Source organism: Sorex fumeus, unplaced genomic scaffold, assembly GCF_029834395.1.
Source record: "Sorex fumeus unplaced genomic scaffold, SorFum_2.1 ptg000044l, whole genome shotgun sequence".
Classification (NCBI taxonomy): Eukaryota; Metazoa; Chordata; class Mammalia; order Eulipotyphla; family Soricidae; genus Sorex; species Sorex fumeus.
The window spans coordinates 48756533-48775901 of NW_026606101.1; the positions used below are offsets into that span (position 1 = coordinate 48756533).

The 19369-nt window shown below is 40.3% G+C and overlaps 1 protein-coding gene across 5 annotated transcripts in view; it reads left to right on the forward strand.

The window, feature by feature from the left end:
- Nucleotides 1-19369, forward strand: part of ATP11B (ATPase phospholipid transporting 11B (putative)) — a 121400-nt gene that overhangs the window by 13510 nt on the left and 88521 nt on the right. For all 5 annotated transcript variants that reach the window (XM_056121109.1, XM_056121108.1, XM_056121107.1 and 2 more), the window contains exons 2-4: nucleotides 10002-10118; nucleotides 15816-15905; nucleotides 18306-18386. In XM_056121109.1, the coding sequence (XP_055977084.1) occupies nucleotides 10002-10118; nucleotides 15816-15905; nucleotides 18306-18386 (288 nt within the window). The remainder of the gene's footprint in view (nucleotides 1-10001; nucleotides 10119-15815; nucleotides 15906-18305; nucleotides 18387-19369) is intronic.

The window sequence follows — 19369 nt, forward strand, 5'->3', positions numbered from 1 at the left end:
GAAAGATGAGTAAGGAGAGGCTGCTAAAATCTCAGGGCTGGGACAAATACAGATGTAACTGGCGCCCACTCAAATAAATGGAGGAACAACAGGATGACAGTGATACAGTTGTGAAACATTTTTAAATGTAATTGCTACTGCTTTGTTGATAATGTCCTTCATTTTGCAATTTTATTATACTTTGCCCATCACATTTTTTTCTTTTGCTTATCTAATTCTGCACTTATGTGTACTTCTAATTGAAGACTTATTTCTTCAATTTAGTTTTTTTATCCATTATTTTTTCTTTAAACATTGCTTCTTGGCCTGTCTTCTTCATTCTGGAACTCTTGTTTGATATTAATTTATCCCCAGTAACTCTTAGCTCCTTTCCCATGTTCCTTTATTTTCTCTGTGCTGATTTTAGCATGAATTACTTAGTTCTTACTTCCAATTCACCAATTTTAATTTTCTTACCCGTTTTCAATTTAGAATTGATTCTGTTTTTCTGAATTTTTGAGTGATTTTTTTATTTCTAGAGTTAACAATTGGACTTCTTTTATTTCTTGTTGCAAAACTTTCTGATTTGCCTTAACAAAAAAAAAAAAAGATACATGGTCTCTCTGGAAATTTTACACATAGTGAACAGTACACAGCTTTTCTTCAGCCTCCACTTGGTGAACCCTTCCCTTCCGCAGGACCCAGATACAGAAGGGTTGTTCTTAGTTCTTACCATAACAAAGAAGTTGAGCTTAAGACTCTCTATTTCCACTCCCGGAATCTCAAGGGATCAGTCCCTGATTATAGAAATGATTATCTTGTATTTAGGCTAGTTATATCTTCTTAACCAAAGAAAAAAATAATTATTTTTGCTTTTGTGAAATAAAAAGAGCAGGTCAAGTAAAATGTGAACCGTTTCAAGGTCAGTAGCTAACTAGTGCCAAAGACGGAACTTGAGTTCAGTTTTTTGTTTGTTTTTTTTCCCCCGGGCAAGAAAGAATCCAGGCAAGAATTACCAATCTGAGTAGTTTTCCCTAATTTCTTCTACTTCTCTGTCTTATCATCTTAAAATGCCCGTGAGTAAGAGAAGGCTGAAGAAGAGAGTAGGAGAAAGGTCTAGGCAGCAGTCTTGAGGAAAAAAACAAGTGAGGTTTGCAGGGGATTGCTCCTAAGCAGTGCTCGGGAGGCCTTTCCCCGCCTCCCAGCGATTCTCAGTCAGCCGGGTCCATGGTTGAGTGCAGGGACCTGAGGCTGTGGTGCTGCTGGGCTCTGTTGTTCCTCCCCTGTGGTGCTCAGAGGCTCCCGGGCCGTACCCAGTGGTGCTTAGGGAACCATGAGGTGCTGGGAATGAAACCCAGTGCACGCGTGACATTTATCCTAAGCCCTGAAGTATCTCCCTGCCCCTGTGTACTTTGATTGCAAAGAGAAACATCTATCAGTAATTTTTTAAAAAAAGTAAACATGAAGTACAGATAATTGAATCCTATTGGGAAAACTAGTGATGTGACTGTGAGTGGTCACAGTTAGAAGATGAGTACGTGCAGGAAGCCCTAGAAGACGTGAGGTCCGTCGCACAAGGGCACATGAATCCCCACAAGGGATTTCCTAGCGTTATTACTAAAATAGAAAAGATGATAATGTATGGTCTCAGCATAAAAAAAAAATTCCTCCATTTCAAATGAGGAAGAGTCCCTATCCATTCGTAAAGTTAGTCCTTTATACCTTGGATTAATCATTTTTCTCACCTAACCAGTAATTTTTCCTTTCCCATCATTACTTCTTCGCCCTCTTTATCAACTACCCCATTTCAACCCTCTAAATATAGGTACATGCTTGTAATTTGCTCACACTAAAATTTTTTCATTTAGTCTAGCCTTCCTTCCTAACCTCTGAATATATCCAATTGCTTACGAGATAGCAATGCTATTTATGGTGGAAATAGATCACATATAAGAATTTTGTGGGGGCTGGAGCGATAGCACAGCGAGTAGGGTGTTTGCCTTGCACGCGGCCGACCCGGGTTCGATTCCCGGCATCCCATATGGTCCCCTGAGCACCGCCTGAGTGCAGAGCCAGGAGTAAGCCCTGTGCATCGCCTAGGTGTGACCCAAAAAGAAAAGAAAAAAAAAAAAAGAACGATGTGAATCAGAGCAGGAAAGCGGGTACAGCAAGTAAGATGCTTACCTGTCATGGAGCTGACCCGTTCAGTCCTGGCACCTCCTACGGTCCCCTGAGAGGAGTAGATCTGAGCACCTCTGAGTGTGGCTCAAAAGCAAGCAAACGAAAAGAATAATGGTAGGACGCACATTTTATTTGCCTGCTTGTGAATGATAGCACAGCGGTAGGGCACTTGCCTTGCACGCAGCCAACATGGCCGACCCGAGTTCGATTCCTCCGCCCCTCTCAGAGAGCCCGGAAAGCTACCGAGAGTATCTCGCCCTCACAGCAGAGCCTGGCAAGCTCCCCGTGACGTATTCGATATGCCAGACACAGTAACAACAAAGTCTCCAATGGAGACGTTACTGGGCCCGCTCGAGCAAATCGGGGCAGATATTAGTTTCATCAAATAAGGGTGACACTGCTTAATTACAGGACGGTCATATTAGTCTCATGGCTCCTTTATGTGTAATGTTTTTCTTTTTCTTTTTCATGAGACCTTTGAGATTTAGAGATAATACAGAGGATGATATATTAGTAAAGTGTTGTGATTAATTATCAGGTATTGCTTTGAGTCAAAGATAGGTTTTCCTCCGGTCTCACCAGTTAGCAGTTACAAGGGAGTCCCTTGGGATGGGGAGATGGCTCCAAGGGCTGGAGTGTGTGCTCTGCGTGTGGAGTCCCGGGTTTGAGCCCCGGCACTGCGTTAATCCTCTGAGCACTGCTGAAGAGCAGCACCCACCCAACTCCCGAGCACTGCGGAGCGTGGCCCAGAGTGAATTTTAAACAGAGGTCTCAAGTCAGTCTTCTCTCTCTTGAGGTTCTGCCTCTAAATGCAGTTCTGAGGTTGTTTTCCACCCCCCTCACCGTTTATTTCTTGTTTTGTTTTCAGGCGGAAAAAAAAAAGTTGTTATTTCTTACTTTTTTAGACTAGCATGTTTTGATTTTTAAATAAACTGGCTTCCAAAGTCGGTGTTCTGCATATTAGCCTGTGGGACTCCTCAGGCTGCTGGGTGAGCCCAGGGCCCCTCCGGGGCTGCTCCTGGCGATACTGGGGGAGAGCAGGTCGCAGAAGGTGTGCGTTTTAACCTTTACACTGTGTCTCTGACCCCATTGCGGTTGTGTGTTTTTTTTTTAATAAGTTGCCAGAATTTTTTTTTTTTTATCACACCTGGCGATGCATAGGGGTTACTTCTAGTTCATGCACTTAGAAATTACTCCTGGCGGTGCCCAGGGGACCATATGGGATGCTGGGAATTGAACCCGGGTCAGCTGCGCGCAAAGCAAACACCCTACCTGCTGTGCTATCGCTCCAGCCCCCAGAATTTTTTTTTTAAGAATTGAGGTTTTTTTTAATTTTTAAAAATTTTTTTTTTTTTAAATTAGGATAGTTAGACTAGCATTAATCTATCTTAATACCTTCGTGTTCAAGATGAGAAGAGATCAAATGAGAAAGGATTAGTATTATCAGGGAGTTGAGATTGATGAGTGGGTAGTCTGGAATGACAAGCAAAAGTGTAGTGTGTGCTAGAGTCCCCGGCCGGGGCCTGGTAGCTTTGACCTAGTCATGAGGGTGTTGGGATTGTCTTTCTCAGTGCCCTTAAATTCCTGGTAGTGCTTGCCGTAAGGAGTATGACTTGTAGATGAGTTTCACACTGTTGCACAGTTAATGTCAACACATTTGTGTTGATTTAGAGGGATTATTGGAACAGATTTGCATGTTCTTTTTTAAACTGTGGAATATGGAGATGGTGAACCATTTAAGAAAGTTCTGAAGTTCTCCTTGGGGCTGGAGAGTGTAGGGGCAAGGTGCTTGCCTTGCTTGTGACTCACTCTGGTTTGAGCCCCAGCACCACAAACGGGCTCTGAAGCATCATGGGAGTAAGCCCCGAGCACAGCAGGATGGCAGCCCAAACAGATCAAAAAAGGAAGCCTTGATATACATGGTTTTACACTTCCAGTCATGAAATCTTCCGAAAACTATTTTCACTGTGATCAGAAGGATACATATGAATTAATTCACCTACGATTTCAGAGATGCACAGATTCAAAGCCCACTGATGAAATCAGCTTAATAAGTCACTTTCTTCACGAGACACACTTTTATATATTTATTTATTTATGTCACATCCGGTGATGCACAGGGGTTACTCCTGGCTCATGCACTCAGAAATTACTCCTGGCGGTGCTTGGGGGACCATATGGGATGCTGGGAATTGAACCCAGGTTGGCCGCGTGCAAGGCAAATGCCCTATCCGCTGTGCTATCGCTCCAGCATCCACACTTTTATTTATATAATTTTTTTCTTTTGTCTTTTTTAGCCACACCTAGCAATGCTTAGGGCATACTCCTGGCTCTGTGCTAGGGATCACTCCTAGTTTTTGGGAGACCAATTGGGATGCGAGGATCAAATCTGGGTTGGCTACAGGCCAGGCAAGTGCCCTGTCGGCTGTACTCACTTTTATTTATTTCCTGACTCATTTAAGTTGTTACAGAGATGCTAGTTAGCTAACTTTTCATGAAACATTTAGCTGTCCTTATAGTCATAAATCAGGTGAATCAACCACTACTAAAAAGTTTAAAACCCATAAAAAGGATGTTTATTGAAAACAGCTTTGGGGATAAGGGCACCGTAGAACTGTCCTCCCGTTGTTCATTTGCTCGAGCAGGCCCAGTAACATCTCCATCATGAGACTTATTGTTACTGTGTTTGGCATATCGAATACGTCACGGGTAGCTTGCCAGGCTTTGCCATGTGGGCGAGATACTCTTGGTAGCTTGCTGGGTTCTCCAGGAGGGGCAGAGGAATCGAACCCGGCTTGGCTGGGACAGCTGCACGCAAGGCAAACGTCCTACCTCTGTGATATCGCTCCAGCCCAGGGGATAAGGGCAAACATCATTATTCTTACAAGATTGTACTTGATTTGGGGGAGATTCTCTCAAGTGGAGTTCTGGAGGTCTGGGAGCCACTCCCCGTATACTCAGCCAGCTATGCTCAGACCCGGCGATGCGGTGCTGCTCCGGCCAAGTGGTGCTGGGGGCTCTTAGGGCCACACAGGGCAATGCTGGGGCGGTGTGGTACATGCCAGCATAAGACTCTGACTCCTCAACTCAACTCTCCCTGGTTCCTGTCATTTTAAATGAGGATCCCTCGAAATGTATTTAAAACATTTCATTTTTTGAATATTTGAATGTATCCCTTTGAAGTAATTGTTAGAATTTTCAGAAATTTGAAACTCTTGGTATGTGCTCATTGATTCAAATCATTCAGTAGAGGTGAATGGAAAATGAGAAGCATTTGCTTCCTAGAAAGTTCATTCAAGGTTGGGGATGGGGGAGAGGAGAGAGAGATACATTTTGGGTGGGTCTTTATTTTGCTTTTGTTTCTTAACTTTAGATGTATATACCGATGAATTGCAATCTTAGTGGGAAACAGAGTAGCTTTGTCTTGTTGTCTAGGTTCTTGAAAAAAAAAAAAGAATATATATATCTTCCTGAACCTCGGTATTAATTGAAAATTATTCCATAAATGCACATGATTGGTGTGTTCCTTCTGTTATATTAGCATGGTTATAAGTGGACGCTGAGTAAATATACCTCCTGCAGTCTAACATTCTAATTACCTCTTTTTTTCCTCCTAGAACTTAATGAGCTTTACAGGCAGACTTTCTATTAACCCTTTTAAATACAATGTGTGATTCACATTGTTCATTTGTTTACTGAGTTGAGTATGTTATGATTTGCTTGAGTGTATAACAACACACGTAGTCCTTTGTACTTTAAGACAGTACTTGAAGTCCATAGATAGATGTTGAATAAATTGTATCTTTAAGATGATTGTGATGTTTCAGATAGTGCAATAATTTCAAATCTGGTTTTGAGACCTGCTCTTTTCTACCCCAGTGAGATATAACTAGGGTACAATAGTGAAATGTTTAAAAGAAAATGTATGAGGAAATAAATATGCATGTTACCGTATGTTATCCTTGAAGAAACTGATTTTGAAAATATACAGTGGCTCATTTTTTAGAAATCAGGGCAGAGCCCCTGCCCAGTATTCCAGGTCCCGTGGCGGGTGGGATAGGAGGGAGGGACCCTGCGTACATTGCCTGGGATTAAATTTAGGGCCTTGCCACTCACTAGCCATGTGCTCTAGCTCTTCACCTTCCGCTCCTGCCCCATAGAGGCTGATTTTTCACATACTGCCACATCCACAAAATGTCATCGCTACAAACAGCACCAACAAGATTAAACTTGATGGCTTTTATTCAGTTTGAGTTGTGGGACCTAGTGGAGCTCAGGAGTCACTCCCAGTGGGGGTTGGGAGGCCATGCGGTGCCAGGAACTGAACCTGGGCATGCGAAGCAAACGCCTTTGGATCTGCCTCCCCAACCCCCAAACTGTGTGTTGTTTTTATTGAGCGTACAAGCGCATTTAATTGGTACAGCCCTATACGAGCTATTTCTAAGATCACAAAATTAAAAATTTAGAACCGAGAATAATAATAGCAGTTGAAAACGATGCATAGCACTGCTAATATTCTGATAGGCTAAAAGGAGGGTCCCTCTAGGCAGTATGGGAATCTCCACTGAGTGCGCCTAAGCGGAGTGGGCACTTGACAGAGCTACCAAGGATGCAGTGGCTGCCATTTGACTGCGTAGATTGCTAAGTTAGAGTTCTTCGTAATATCTAAAAGTGAATTTTATCTTATTGATGAATTACTTGGCCTTTAACCAATATAGTAGTACTATAAATAGCCCCTGAGTATGATGAAAAATTGAAAATCTCAGAAATTTCATTATGATTGTTTTGATTTGGCGGGGTGGCACATGGCGGTGATGCTCAGGAGTTACTCCTGGTTTTGCACTCAGGAATTATTCCCGGCAGGGCTTGGAGGACTCTATGGGATGCCAGGGATCAGACCCAGGTTGGCCACTACCTGCTGTGATATCACTCTGGCCTCAAAATTTAAAAAAAAAAAAATAGTTTTTGTTTTGGGGCCATGGACACACCTGGCTGTGCTCGGAGATTACTCCTGACTGCGCTCAGGGCTCACTTCTGGCAGACTCGGGCCATATGGGATGCTGGGGATCGAACCCAGATTGACCATGTGTAAGGCAAATGCCTTACCCACTGCACTATCTTCCTGGCCCCCAAATCTGTCACTGTCACTATCCTCCTGTTGTTCATCGATTTGCTCGAGCGGGCCCAGTAACGTCTCCATTTTGAGACTTCTTGTTACTGTGTTTGGCATATTGAATATGCCATGGGTAGCTTGCCAGGCTTTGCCGTGCAGGCGAGGTACTCTCAGTAGGTTGCCGGGTTCTCCAAGAGGGGCAGTGGAATCGAACTTGGATCGGCCATGTTTGCTGCGTGCAAGGCAAACGCCCTACCTGCTGTGCTATCGCTCTAGCCCTAGCTCCCAAATCTAAGAAAAATTAAATCATTACTTGTTAGGTTTTTGTTTATTTATTTTTTACTTTTTGGTCACATTCAGCAATGCTCAGGGGTTGCTCCTAGTTGTATACTCAGGGAGTGCTCCTGGTGGTGCTCAGGGGACTATATGGGATGTGGGGGATTGAACCCAGGCCGACCCCGTGGAAGGCAATACCTTATCTGCTTTACTTTTGCGTAGGCCCCAAATCATTGCTTATTAGGATCAAAACAAAATCCCTGATGTTGGTGATTGCTTTCAGCCTATAATGGGCTTTCAGAAAGTTACTAAAGAAGTCTTAAAGATTTGCTTGCTACCCTGGAAAAAAAGAGCTCAATACTATAAGAACAAAATATAAAAGTATTTTTATCACAGTGATACTTTTTCCATTTGAAATTATTACTAAATATACTTTGAGAACTAATCTAAATTTGAGATGAGAAATTTATAGCATATGTTTATATTTCAGGGAGTCAATTGATATTGTGACTAGCACAAATAGATGATTGTATTGAAGCAATCTGGGCAAGATCTTGCTTGCCCAGTGAATTATAAGTACTTAGGAAACAAAGCTCTTTGAAACCTAGTTGCTATGGATAAACTTCATCAGATGTGCTAGATGCTGGCTTGGCTGTGGCTCTCCTGGTTTTGGCATCTCTGAGTATAAATTTTGTTGTTTTCTTTTAAGATTTTTATTTAGACACCTGTGATTTTCTAAGTTGTTTGCAATAGGATTTTGGACATGCACTAGGAATCTTTGCCAGGGGAAAGGCAAGAAACCTTCAGGAGTGAAAGAGAAGAAACCTTGTCCATAAGTATTGTTCATTAGATCTGTATGTTTTATTTTATTTTTTTATTTATTTGTTTTTGGCTTTTTGGGTCATACCAGCGATGCACAGGGGTTACTCCCGGCTCATGCACTCAGGAATTACCCCCGGCGGTGCTCGGGGGACCATATGGGATGCTGGGAATTGAACCCGGGTCAGCCGCGTGCAAGAAAAACTCCCTACTCGCTGTTCTATCACTCCAGCCCCATATTTATTTATTTATTTATTTATTTTTTGCTTTTTGGGTCACACCCAGTGATGCTCAGGGGTTACTCCTGGCTCATGCACTCAGGAATCACTCCTGGCGGTGCTCGGGGGACCATATGGGATGCTGGGAATCGAACCTGTGTTGGCCATGTTGACTGCGTGCAAGGCAAATGCCCTACCCGCTGTGCTATCGCTCCAGCCCCCCATATTTATTTTTTTAATCGTGGGGTAGCACTTCTGACAGAGTACAGGCTCTTCATGCCAAGGGTGTTACATTCCCTGGTTAGTTTTTGTGCAGTGACTCGTGTGTGAGAGTGTGTAGAGGTTTTCTCTTACCGTCAAGCTATTTTTAGTCTTCCCAGAAAGAGCATCAGATTCTCTGGGTTTTGGATGTTGTCTTCCAAGACCACCATCCACCTCCAAGGACAGCTACGGGCTCTGATTGGTACATGTCCTTCTGATCAACTCGTTCAGATCGGAGGTTCCAGTGACATCACCCTGCCCCCCCCCATCCACATCCAGATTTGATTAATTTGCTAGAACATATCATCATGCTCAGAAAACCACATTTACTTACCAGATCACAAGGATCACCAGTTATCCAAGAATAAGCAGTTCTTTAAGAATAGCCTGGTTGGAAAATGCTTAGAGCTCAGTACGGAGGCAGGAGTTTGTGGGGAGTGGGCGCAGAAGTTGGGGGGAAGTACAGAACTTTTATGCACTCTCCAAGGTTCTCTCTTCCCAAATCTCCTTGTGATCACCAACTAGAAAATCTTTGGAGCCCTTCCCTTTGGTTTTTATCATATAGGTCAGATTGATGAAATCATCTACTTTCAGTCAGTTGATTCAGATATATTGGGACTTATACTTTTTTCCCCTTTAGATGTTTTTTCAAAGGTTATTTTTATTAATGTTAACAAAAGACACCTGAACACTCTCAATTTTAGAATTTCCAAGATGTGGGAGCTATAAACACCAAATAAGTGCAAGAAATACATTTGATCACTTAAATATATTTGTCTTCTTAATCACAGTATTAAAATTCATATCTGAGACAATGTACCAGTTTTCTCTATGGTCTTTACTCCTAATATTTAAATAAACTGACTCTAGGCAATTTACAACCGGCAGAACGTGTAATCTAATCAACTAATATATGAAAAGTCACTGTCATTATCCTCCCTTTCTTCACCGATTTGCTTGAGCCCAGCAAGCTACCGAGAGTATCTCGCCTGCACGGCAAAGCCTGGCAAGCTCCCTGTGATGTATTGATATGCCAAACACAGTAACAAGTGTCACATTGGAGACGTTTCTGGGCCCGCTCGAGCAAATATATGAAAAGAATCATAAATAATCTTGTTGACCGTATTGCCCTTTTTTTTTTTGCTTGGTCTTAGGGTTTTGACCCACCCCATCAAAGTGACACGAGAACTATTTACATAGCCAACAGATTTCCTCAGAATGGCCTTTACACACCTCAGAAATTTATAGATAATCGGATCATTTCATCTAAGGTAAGAATGAACATTTTTACTATTAAAAGTAGAGATATCTACTATTCATTTTAAGAAGTGATTTGTTTGTAACCTACTATCCATGTATAGCCCTAACAGTATAAAGACATTGTAGTTTGTAGATTTATATTAACGAGACTGTGAATTATATAAAGCCAATTGCTAGTCTCAGCCAAAATTCTAAAAAATTAACCTTAGTAGCAACTAAATTAAGAAGCTATGCTAAATGACATATGCATTGGTATAATATATAATCCTTAAAACAACTTTGATAGCTTTTATAAAGTAAATGCAAATTTCATACCAGTTTCTTCCATTGAAATTCTGGCAAATAATTTATCAGAATTGCACACTAGGCAATGCTGATACTGGATTTTGAACCCCTGGGTCACCTGACTTCCTCCAGTGTTATCACTCTCCTGTAAACATTTAATAGTACCAAAATTCTATGACTTCCTTGTTTCATTTTTTCCCTGTGGCTTTTTAAAGAGGACTTTCTTTTCTTTACTTTCTCCCAGGAGTGAGGCATACCTGGAGGTTTTCAGGGCTTATTCTTGGCTCTGTACTCAGGGATTACTCCTGGATGGTTTGGGGGACTGTAAGGGTTGCCAGGGATTGAGCCTGAGTCATCTGATGCAGACATGTGCCTTACCCACTGTGCTATTGCCCTGCTCACCCCCCCCCCCCCCAAAAAAAAACCCTTTCTTTTGAAACTGAAGATCCTAGAGTAATGTTGGCCAATAGCCCAACAGACTTTTCTCTCATGGAATATATTTTCCATACTGCCCAATGATTTTCCACATAGTGGGTAATAGATATACACATGCCTTGAAAATGAGCTGGTGCAAGTGAAAAACTTAATTTTAAAATTTATTTTAAATGCCAGTAGCTACTTGTGGCTAATGGTTATCCTCTTGGAAAGAGGATGTCAGTGAAAGCAATTTAGGGTAATGTTCTCCTTTGATTGAATTGTTGCTGAATAGACCACCTAGAGAAGAATCTGTGCGTTACAATCACCTTCCTCCTTTGCAGCATCTTCATATTTTCCTCTGATCTGGAGCTCATCTTCCCCCTGAGGATCATGTCTTAGACCTCTGATTCTTTTTGCCTTGCTTCTGTCTGTAGTCATCACATTATTTACATATACACTGTGCCTATTAGTGACATATCTCACTTTGGACGCTGTTTCTAAAGCAGAGAGAAGGAAAGGGGAGCTATCAGAATCTACTAACATTAGAAGAACTCTTGAATTATGGTGAGTGTGGCATGTTCTGAGTGGTGCGCAGGAAGCTCATGGCCCTGTCCTGTGGCTCTCAGCCAGCCAGGCTAGCTGGTGGTTCATCGTGAAGGCCCAAGGATGTGGTCCTGTGAGGGGCCAGTGATGCCTGGAATTACCCAGGCCATATCTGTAGTTCTCAGGGTCTCTGGGACCATATCCAGGTACTGGCAGTCAAAAGGGTTGGCCACGTCCTTAAGCCCTGTTTCCTTTCTGGCCCCTTCACTTTTCTTTCTTTTACTATTGCTTTCTTAAACTTTCTAAATCATCTCTAACCTGCTGTTTCATAAGTTCATTTTTTATACTCTTCATTTGCCATAGTTTTATGTAGATAGCCACAGTTTTGAAAATATAAATTTTTTACAGAGATTATAGATTTTGTCTTTTGTAGAATTCATGTTTTTGATCATAATTTTCAAGAGTATAGACAGATACATATTTCTAGACAGTGTCAAATTTTTGCCTTTTTATAAAGGAGGTGTACTTCTTATTTTCTTCTTCTGTCTGCTTTCATACTTCATTATCTTAGTCCTACAAAACTGTGCTAAACTTTGCTCCTCTCTTTCTGCCTTGTTATGCTAGCCCACCTTCCGAAATGTTCTCTCTTATTTCACTTCCTATTTTCCACCTGTTAAATGTTTCTTTTAAAAACCTATGTCAATATGTCACTTTTAATTAAGTTTTTAAATCATAAAATTTTCCCTTATGATTATATTCATTTATTTTTATCTTTGAACAGCTCTTGATCTTTTGTTCTTACCTATTGAGCGATAGCACTGCGGGTAGGGCGTTCGCCTTGCACGCAGCCAACATGGCCGACCCGAGTTCGATTCCTCCGCCCCTCTCGGAGAGTATTGGATATGCCAGACACAGTAACAACAAAGTCTCCAATGGAGACGTTACTGGGCCCGCTCGAGCAAATCAATTATTTATTATTATACTTTTTTTTTTTTTTTTTTTTTGCTTTTTGGGTCGCACCCGGCGATGCTCAGGGGTTACTCCTGGCTTTGCACCCAGGAATCACTCCTGGCGGTGCTTGGGGGATCATATGGGATGCTGGGAATCGAACCCAAGGCAAACGCCCTACCCACTGTGCTATTGCTCCAGCCCCTATTATTACACTTTTTTGATTCCTCTTAAAATGCAGGTATCTTTCTCATTGTATATAGTTGACATGCCTTTGTTTACTTTACCAGTTACCATAGTAAGTACCTTATCTTAAACTTGAATTTCTTTGTTTTTCTTAAATTTAAATTTCTTTTACTCTTTAAAAGAAATTAAACTTATCTTAAACTTAAATTTCTTTTTTTTTTCTTTTCTACTTTTCTTTCTTAAATTTTCTTTTTTTTTTTTTTCGTCACACCGGCTAGTTCTTTTTTTTCTCTTTTTTTTTATTAGTGAAACACCATGAGGTACAGTTATAGACTTATAAATTTTTGTGTGTGCTTGGGTTTCAATTATACAATGATCAAGTACCCATCCCTCCACCAGTGCCCACCCTCCACCACCACGGGTCCCAGCATCCCCCCCACCCCCATCCCCCCGTCCCACCCTGCCTCTGTGCCAGGGAATTCGCCCTTGTTCTCTCTCTCTTCTTTTGGGTACTATGTTTTGCAAGAGAGCACACCGGCTAGTTCTCAGGGTGGCTGTTCCTTGCTCTGTGCTCAGAGCTCATGCCCAGGAATGCTCAGCACCTAGCACTGCATGATGCTGTGTAACTACAGAAAAGTTCTATGTAACTATGGGAAAATGACACTTTATTTTTGAGGGTGGTGCCTGGCCTTGAACTTGTGGCAGTTTAACTCTGTTGCCAGTCCTTGGCCCCAGGAAATCACGATTTTAATTCATTTGCCTTGATCATTACACAGAGTTAAAATGATTTTATAACAATAAACTGCTTTCCTTAGACACATTTTAGTGCTTAATATTATTACAGCAAACACTAGCACCATCCTACATATTCACCTAAGAAAGCACAAAGTCTATACTTACACAGTCTGCTGCGAGATTGTATTTCAGAAAATTGGTGAACAATTCCTAACGTTTATAAACTAGTTTTGACAAGAAGTCTTTCATTTTTTTCCTGAGCTCCCCACTGTGTTATTGAACTTCTCAAAGAAAATACCTTGAAACTACTTACCTTCCTGCCAGTTTATCTAGGTGTTCTTGTCAAGATTCTGGTAGACAAAATATATTGTCATTGTTATGATTTAAATAGACTGGTCTGAACTTAGTATCTTGCCAACTTAATTCTTACAAAGTTTTAAGTTTGGTTTGGAAATTGAGAAAGTCGTACGTTAATCTTAGTCTTCTGACTTACCTTTCCTCAAGTTAAGATCAGCTGGTGGGGGCGGGGGGGTTGGTTGATTTGGTATGCAAACGTGGAGGTGCAACTTCTTTTGGCTCCAGGAAGTCCCAGACATAATTTCCATTCCCAGATCCTGTTGCTGCTGCTACTGCTGCTGCCTTTACCTCGAGAAAATCAAACACAGGTTTTAGGTATCTCAGATTAGAACTGAAAATATAGTCTGACCTTTCTCCCTTTGGGCCAAATAGACTTTTGTAGACCCTTCTGATATCCTAAGCCTGTTTATAAAATCTTTCGTATGAGAAAGGCTATTTCAGGTCTCAAACTGGTTATGAAGCAGTAATTTTATGGCTTTAGAGGCACACCTGCTCGGTGCTCAGAAGTTGCTTCTGAGGACTGGAGTGATAGTATAGTGGATAGAATGCTTACCTTGAATGCGGCTGACAAGGGTTTGATCCCCAGCATCCCATTATGGTCACCTGAGCCTGCCAGGGGTAACCCCCAAGTATAGAGCCAGGAGTAAACCCTGAACACAGCCGGGTATCACCCAAAATTAAAAAATAAGAAAAGTTTAAATAGAGTAAATATATATTTTTTTAATTCACAATATTGAACCATCTGGCATGGCCCCAGAGATAATTAAGTAAACTACCTCTTTAAATCTTTTTAAGTGATCAGAGCTGTTGACACATCATTGCCTGATAACCCCGGTAATTATCCGAAAATTTTTGTCATTGCTATTTTATTCGTTCATTTAGTTCTTTTGCTAAAGGTTTGAGCCTCAGCTGTAGTAGTAGTATAAGTACTGGAGATAGAGCGGTAAACCAGACAGTGTTTCTAGACTAAGGTATTTTGCAGTTCAGTGAGACACTATGCAATGGTGAAGTAAGACTATTATAAAGTCCTTTATTTTTTATATATGAAGTTGTGAGCAGAAGTGATATGAGTGAAATATATACTATATTGCTCTGCACCTAGAAACCAGCAGTATAGGGTTATGGGCTATTTACTAAAATAACAAAAGCCAGAGGTGGCAGTTCATATGAGCCAGGTTTGTCTTCAGTGCTTCTATAAAAGCTAGAAAATGGGGCAGCAGGATTAAATCCAAGGTTATTCAGTGACCTCGGATTAGGATTTAGCTCACAGCAGTTAACCCCTTATCATCTGTTCTTAACCATTTTGCTCTGCTCTCTAACTTTAAAAATTAATATTTGGACATAGTTCATGTCCTTCAGGGCATTTTTCTTAGTGGCTATACTGGTAATCACTTAGCTAAAGATTTTTATTTTAACCTTTTTATCATATTTTAGATTATTTTTCCATTTTCCATAGTTAAAAAAAATCATAATTATACTGTTTCTAACAGATATCACTGTCACTGTCCTCCCATTGTTTATGGATTTGCTCAAGCGGGCTCAGTAACGTCTCCATTTTGAGACTTGTTGTTACTATGTTTGGCATGTTGAATAAGTCACAGGTAGCTTGCCAGGCTTTGCCTTGTAGGCGAGGTACTCTCGGTAGCTTGCTAGGCTCTCTGAGAGGGGCGGAGGAATCAAACCCGGCTCAGCCAGGCCGGCTGCATTCAAGGCAAACGCCCTACCGCTGTGCTATCGCTCCAGCCCCTCTAACAGATATATAGTATATAAAATATATTTGTATCAGCATTTTTGTTGACTTGTGATTATCTTCAGCATAAATCTGGTTTGTATAAATGATGTCCAAAATGAATGGTTAAAATGCTTTAGATTGCTATCTCCAATTTATATGAAATTTCAGAACTCAGCAGCAAAATTAATAGTTTCTAGTTTAATCTCACTTAAAAAGTTGTTCTAAATACTGTATAATTTAGTATAATTATCATTTGAATTATAATTTGAATCTTCTATGATTCAATTATAGGAGAAAGAAAAAAAGAGTAGGATATGAAACCTGAAACTCAGGCAGCAAGGATTGTGTAAATTTGTTACTTAATAAACACAAAATACTACAAAGTATGATTTGGGTTTATATGAATTTGTCTAAGGGTTTAACAAATATAATTTTTTCTTACTATAATTATTCATTATATATTATCTTTAACTATTCATTTTTATCTCTCTCTCTCTCTTTTTAGTATACTGTGTGGAATTTTGTTCCAAAAAATTTATTTGAACAATTCAGAAGAGTGGCAAACTTTTATTTTCTTATTATATTTTTGGTTCAGGTAAGTTTACAAGTTCTATTGCATTCTAAATCACTCAGCTATGGAACTTTTTTTCAGAGCTTCCCCACTGAATTGAGTGGAAAACAGTTTAAACTGCCAGCCTCACCTGTATTTCTAAAGTACTGCATATGAATTCTAATGTTAGTTACATTTTGTCTGCTTACTGATTTCACTATTTCACTATTGCTGATTACTTTCAGTATTGGCTGATAACCAAAATCGAAGCCCAAAAAAGTAACATTATTTTTCAAAGGCCTTGCAAGTAAAATATTTCTTTAGCTTTTAATTAAGCTATTACTTAAATTTTTTCTTCTCAAATTTAAAAAATTTACTGGAGTATAAATTTTGACATCGTATATCAATTACTTCTTAGCTAAACTATGAACCGATAGTAATCTGCTTGACATTTCTAATTTATTTATTTATTTATTTATTTGCTTTTTGGGTCACAGCTGGCGATACACAGGGGTTACTTCTGGCTCTGCACTCAGGAGTCACCCCTGGCGGTGCTCAGGGGACCATATGGGATACTGGGAATCGAACCCGGGTCAACCATGTGCAAGGCAAACGCCCTACCCTCTGTGCTATCTCTCCAGCCCCAACATTTCTAATTTTTACCTTATGTTTTTTTCCCTAACATCAAAATACCAAGAGAAAGAGCTTAGGTATTCTTGAATAAGTCAAGAGTTCAAAATCCTGATTTCAGCAGCCAGGAGTATGGCTCATGTGACCAGGCACAGGCTTGGCCTGTGTGGGGCCCCAGACTTGTCCCTGGCACCAAATCAGACTTTTTGAGTATGAATTACTAGGTGTGACCCTGACAACCTGGAGTTCTGCCAGGGATTCTCCAACAGTAACATTTATTTAATAAAAACGTAGTCATCATAGTTATCATTTTTTTTGAAAGAGGTTGTTTTCTGTGGTACCTTTTTGTTTGTTTCTTGGTGTTGATTGTTATGGTCCCCTGCTGGGGACCCCAGGGCAGTGCCTGGCAACTCAGGGTGCCACATGGTACCAGGGATGGACTCAGAGCAGAGCTTTATCTCTAGTCCTAGCATCAAATTTCTTGTGTAAATTGAATTTTTCTCTCACTAGGAACAGGTTTTTTAAATGAAAAGAAAAGGAAGTTATCACTTTTAAAGTATTTTAAAGTATTTCAGTATTGGTGAAGGTGTAATGACTTTGTATCCAAATTATTAATATTAATACGATAAGAACCATGAAGCCTCAAGTCCAATAAAACATTTACATAAAAATACTTTGAGGAAGTATTTACTGGTAAAAAGGGAAACTATTTTTTAGACAGAGAAGGAACGTCTGATTTTCTATCTACTGGATGTCAGTTTGGTATTCTCTGAAAAGTAAGAAATTTGTACTAACCAGGTCCACCTAACACACCTTTTTGTGAATTTAAAAGCTTCGATCAGGAATTCAACTTACCTGGAATAGAACAAACTTGTTTGACCTATTCAGAGTAAACAGACGTTAATAAATCAGTTAGATTCCTTCTCTGCCTAACCAAACATAATCACAACCATTTGTTTCTGTAGCAGTTTATTATAATCTCAGCTGTATGAGGATGCTAGTTTATAGAATGCTAGTCTAGCGTTCATCAGTCCTTTTATACCTGCAGACGAGCGCCTGTTTTGCATACCCATCCATGGATGGGCATTTAGGGCTCATCCTGTGGACCCAGGGCTTCCAGTCTTTCAGCCCCTGGACTGGCACCAGTCTGTGGGTAGGTGGTTGAAGCTCACTGACTTCGCAATACTAGCATCATTTTCACAGCTGTACCTCTCTGACTTTACTATATGTAACAAAGTCACTTGTGGAAAAGACCCTTTTCAGCATTTATCAGCATGGCCAAATATGAATTGAAATTCTGAGCAGCTCCATTGCTCGGCAAATACAGAAAGAAGGCCTTCTATATTCTTGTTAAAAAAGGCAGAGTGAAGGAGGGGAGCGATAGTGAAGCAGGCAGGACCAGGGCCTGCTGGGTTCAACTCTCAGTACCCATATGGTCCCCGGAATCCTGAACACAGAGACAAGAGTAAGACTTGAGCATTTCTGGGTGTAGTCCCCAACACTGCTCCTCCTCACCACCCCTGCCAGAGAAAAAAAAGAGAAAATGCAGAGCACATCTGCTGTAGCAATGTTTGTGGGTATGCAGTCAATAACATTCTATCTACTATAGTGTAATAGCCGACAAAATGAGATTAAACTACGAATTAAGCTATATTTTCACTGCGTAATACTTTTTTTTTCCTATTATGTTTTACTCTGAACTGGGATGCATAGTTTGAATACTGTTCTCAGAATTTCCAGTATGTATATTTTGGATATTCATAATGTAAGGTGTACAATATAAGAACATATTCTTTATTCTTGTTTTTAACTTAGCTTATGATAGATACACCTACCAGCCCAATTACCAGTGGACTTCCGTTATTCTTTGTGATAACAGTTACTGCCATAAAGCAGGTATGAAATGTTATTTTGTTATTTTCTTGAAAGTCATTCAGAAGTTGCTAAATAGTTCTACTCTAAAGTAACAATATTGTCATAAGAATAATTTACGTAAGAAAGAAGCAAATTTTGTGATCCTGCATATGGTAAATTTAAGCCACCCTGTAATTTGGGTACCTGGTAACTCAGAATGATTACCATTGTAAAGATAAGGGAGTACAGGAATTCTTGACAGGAAGTACCTCAAAATAAGCATTATATGTGTACAAACCAATTTTTATATGAAACAGATTATAAATACAATTCAAAAGAAATATAGTTTACATCGAGAGTGGAAAATATACTTCTACATGAAAATTTGTGAATAAATATTGTACAGTGCCTTCTTTATAACTTTCTGTGTGTTTTTTTTTTTTTATGCAAAGTGTTATCGCTACTACTTCTGAAAGAGAGTTAATTGAAATTTCTTGTTTTCACTGTGCCAAACTTCAAATATATAAGATTTAGGGATAATTTTTAAATTGACATGGAAATGAAATTGACAAACATTTCATAATTCTGAAATGAAATATATTACACAAAAAAGTTAAGAAGAGGACTGAGTGATAGTACGGTGGGTAGGGCATTTGCCATGCATTGCCTGACCTGTGTTGACTCTTGGTACCCCATATGGTCCCCTGAGGCCCTGCAGGAGTGATCCCAGAGCACAGAGTGAGGAGTAAGTGCTGAACGCCACCAGGTGTGGCCCAAACAGCCCCCCTCCCCCACAAGTTAAGAGTATGGATTAATGGTTACACTATACATCTCATATGTCAGAGGTAACCATTCTATTGTTGTAAGATGGTATTTTTGTTTTGTTTTGTTTTGTTTTTGATTGAACAATTGGTCTTTGTGCCATACCTGGTGGTATTCAGGGAATACTCCTAGCTTCATGTTCACGGGCCCGTGTCCAGTGCTGGGATTCAAACTGGGGTTGACCATAAGCATGGCAAGAGCCT